General features: G+C 37.0%; 1 protein-coding gene across 1 annotated transcript in view; it reads left to right on the top strand.

Annotated features, from left to right (window-relative positions):
- Positions 1-4,225, top strand: part of LOC101659326 (serine/threonine-protein kinase DCLK2-like) — a 67,281-nt gene that overhangs the window by 49,875 nt on the left and 13,181 nt on the right. The window contains exon 2 of the mRNA XM_045295819.1: positions 565-902. Coding sequence (XP_045151754.1) covers positions 565-902 — 338 coding nt within the window. The remainder of the gene's footprint in view (positions 1-564; positions 903-4,225) is intronic.

Here is a 4,225-nt window from a genome sequence, read left to right as displayed (position 1 = left end):
GGGTCTGAGGGACAATGAACTGGCCCCCTGTTTAAAAAGTTTGAGGACCCCTGCCTTAACGGAATCTAACTTAATGACTTATGTGATGACTTATAGTGATTATTCTTTGAATAGGACTGAAATCCATAATTGGGGTGAAAAAATATATTTTATGTCTTCATATGAATATATTATTTGGGATACAATTTTCTAAAATGAGACATTTAAATTAGAACGGTTAATAAGCCCTTGGAACTAAAGAGTATTTTAGAATTCAGCTGGTTCAACCACTTCACTTTACAGATAATGATTCCAAGACCCAAAATGCGAAGAAGTGATTTAGCCCAAGTGTCACCCATTCAGTGACAAAATAGAACCCGAGTCAGCCTCTCTTAGTCCAGTGTTGTTCACGCTCTAATTCCTGTTAGTCTCTCAGAGCCAGTGGAGGTGCCCCTATAAAGAGGGGGCTGGGACCGGCCAAAGAAAGAGGGTGTAAATCCCTTCTCGGTGACTTAAGTTTAGGATTCCACTTAATACGTCTGTGTTGAGGATGACCAGACTAATAAAACTGATTTTACTTTTTAGGTGAGAGTTACGTGTGTGCATCCAACGAGCCATTTCGTAAAGTTGATTACACTAAAAATATCAATCCGAACTGGTCAGTGAACATCAAGGGTGGGGCAACCCGATCCTTGGCGGCTGCTGCTGCGTCTGTGAAAAGTGAAGCAAAAGAAAGTAAAGACTTCATCAAACCCAAGTTAGTGACTGTGATTCGAAGTGGAGTGAAGCCCAGAAAAGCCGTGCGGATCCTTCTGAACAAAAAGACTGCGCATTCCTTCGAGCAGGTCTTGACAGACATCACCGAAGCCATTAAACTCGACTCAGGAGTGGTCAAGAGGCTGTGCACGTTGGATGGAAAGCAGGTATGATGCTTCTAGCTGCTGCTGCTTCTCTCTTAACCTCTCCCTGTGCCCCGGGGATATCGGTTCGGTTCCATTGTCTGCTAAGAATTATTCTCATGGTTCTGCTGAAAGGATGTGTGTGGGAGAGAAGAAGAGAGGGAAAGAGAATGGATGAATTGCATTAGCCTTTTTCTTTAAATGTATAATCCGCTCATCTTTCTCTTTATCCAAGTATTTCAAAAAGAGAAAACAGAGAACTGCTTCAGATATGTATATGTGTGTATATACGATGTGTGTGTGTATGGTCGTTGGAAGAGAAAATGTAAACTTAGTCGAATTTCAAAATGAATTCTTAAATTCCAGGGGATGAAGTGAGTGGAGGGGACATCCTCCATTAAGTGGATGCTCTCTGTATAATAATAGCATCTCTTGACAAGTAAGTGAGAACTGGTAGCTCTATTGGATAAGCTTAACTGCAAAGTTAAGGGTTCAAACCCACTAGGTTACCTGCAAGGTTAAGGATTCAAACCCACTAGGAGCTCCATGGGAGAAAGATTAAGCTATCTGCTGTCATAAAGATCTATAGCCTCCACAACGCTGTATCAGGTCACTGTGGACTTGAATGGACTCAATGTTAGTGGGCTTGGTTCTTACTGACTGATGAGTCATTATGGGGTAGTGTAAATCATAGGAGTCAAAATTAAAGCTATTTAACATTTTGGATAAGCTTTCTATCTCCACTTATATATAATATGGAAATGCATTTAAATGACTATATATATATACATACACACACACACACACACACACACACACACACATACATACCAAGGATGCATGAATAGTAGTTATACAACTAGTGAGTTTTGCCACAATTGGATTATCATTTCTAAAAAGAAACACATTTTTAAAAAGTGTTTGTTTTTCTAATTCCTATAAGGTTACATAATTTATATTTCCATTGTATTAAAAATTAGTTTCTAACATTGAATTTGTTTAGTTCCTTCTCTGTTACACACTTGAATTTACTTTGAAGTGCTCTGTCTCACATAGTGCTGAGGATGTAACAATGTAAAACATAGCAGTGTCATCTAGGGAAATACAACCTAGATAGTATGTAATTTCCTAAGATTGGATCTAGTTACCAGGTTGATTTCTGAAACATTAGTATTTTCAAAATGAATTTTTAAACTCCAGTAGATCCAAACCAAAAGCAAAGCAGATCCATCGCCATTGAGTGGATTCTTTCTCGCCATGGGGCTACGATGACCTTTCTAGTGAATGCATGATTAGAAGCCGTAGCAGTCTGCTTCAAGGTCTGTGCACAAGAAGTTGCTCTTAACAGCTAGTTAGTAGCACAGAGCACCACCAAATACTTTCACAATCAATTGCAATTTTAATGACTTAGAGTGCTGGGCTTGGTGCCACCCTCACATTTGGAAATCTCCAAATAAATGATGCTGAGGAAAAGTATACGTGGAATAAAGAAATTGAACGTTAGTTAAAAATAGTAATCATTGCTATTTAAATTTATACAAAGGTTATCTTCAAAAAGACTCCAGATGAAAAATATTTATATATGAAAAAACTGAACCAACACACAAGCAACTGAAAACGATCAGTACATTAAATAATCGCAAGGACTGCTCCACTGCTTGGAACAGTCAGCGATGGCAGTCAAATGGGCAGCATTTGCTGAGGGGTGGAATGCTGGTTACCCACACAAAACTCACTGGCATAAGGAGTCACACAGGAACAGGGAAAAAGGACAAATGGAAATGGTGACAATTGGGAAGACGTGGGTAAAGCTGTTATATCGTAGAGATCGCAATCAATATCCTGAAGCAAAATTGTATAAATCGTTGAATGGAAAAACAATTTTCTGTGTAAATGTTCACCAGATCACTATCACATTTAAAAGAAAGAGACTATGATGAGAAGAACTATTGCCAAGGATTAAAAGATGACTTATCATTAAGATATCTGTTTACATTTCAGGTCTATCTATAGGGTAGGTAAAGCATAATACACACACACACATTGTCCCAAAACATTCCAATTGACAGAATGCAAAACCCATATTCAGTTAAATATTTAGTAGTATAAATAGAAGGTTATTTCTCTAACCCACTGGAAAACAGAAAGCCAAAGTACTGGTAATAAAATGAGATGTGTAAATATTTTTGTGAACCTCATCTATAAGATATGATAGCCTCACTTTTTAACATTCTTTAGTATAGTTTTCCTGGTTTTTATTAATAGTTCAGTGCAGTTTCAGTAATGATATAAATGAGTTGGTTTGGTTTTTTTGGGGGGTGGGGTTTAGAGAGGGGTCTAACAATGTGATTTTAAAAGTTAATCTGGAAAAATGGGCAGGAACATTTTGGAAATAATGATTAATGGGCTCTCATGCTACCAGTTATTAAATCATCATCTTCATACCATTCCAAAAATAAATTCCAGGTGTTTTAAATACATAGTTGTAAAAATGGGAAAGAACTAAAAGAAAATATCTCGGTAGTTATGTTAAAGGGGAAAGGCTTTTCTAAGCATAAAAATAGTGGAGAACCCACAAGAGAAAAAGTTGTTTGGAAACATAAGAAGCAAAACATTTCTAGATGTCATAAACGTGTATTAATATCTATAACTACACAAATGGTCAGACTATTTAAACTAGTAAATCAACTTCTAGGCATTTACTCTAAAATAATAACCTGAGATGCGACCATAATTGCGCATCAGGAATTTTCATCCCAGCCTCAGATCAAAAGCTTAGAGATAGTTTAAAACCCCGAGAGCAGAAAGCCAGTTCAATGATATCCCCGTAGGAGTCATATGTAGCCACTAAGATGTAAAGCTTGGGGAGTCCATGAAGACATGGGAACATGCGAAGTGGGAAATGCAAGACACAAATTTTGTGTAATGTGTTTTCAATTTGGGGTTAAAAATGAAAAGGAGGAGAAGAAAAATACTTTTAGAAATTAATCCAGAAGGAGACAGGATTGTATTTGCCATCAGAAATGAAATATTCTCTGTTCTGATTTTCAATCCCCTTCACCCCCACTCAAAATCCAAAACATAAGCACTGAGAGAAAGACAAGGCTGATCTCAGTCAAATTTTAGAAATTAGGGCACATTCTTAGGAGTTCCTGCTTTAAGTTTTACTCTGTGGTTGTATTCAAAGTATCATTTTTGCCACCATTTATGCTTTATGGAACTTGAACATTTTCCATATGGAAAGAAAAGAGGTCTTTTCAAACTTCAAATATGATATTTCTTTGGGGAAAAAAGATTCTATCTTTAATAGCCTTGATTTGGGGTATTGAATTTCCAGAGTATATAGT

The sequence above is a fragment of the Echinops telfairi genome, unplaced genomic scaffold, assembly GCF_000313985.2.
Source record: "Echinops telfairi isolate 266 unplaced genomic scaffold, ASM31398v2 ScPeMD7_5868;HRSCAF=6743_1, whole genome shotgun sequence".
NCBI classification, from domain to species: Eukaryota; Metazoa; Chordata; class Mammalia; order Afrosoricida; family Tenrecidae; genus Echinops; species Echinops telfairi.
This window is presented reverse-complemented; position numbering and strand designations above follow the sequence as displayed.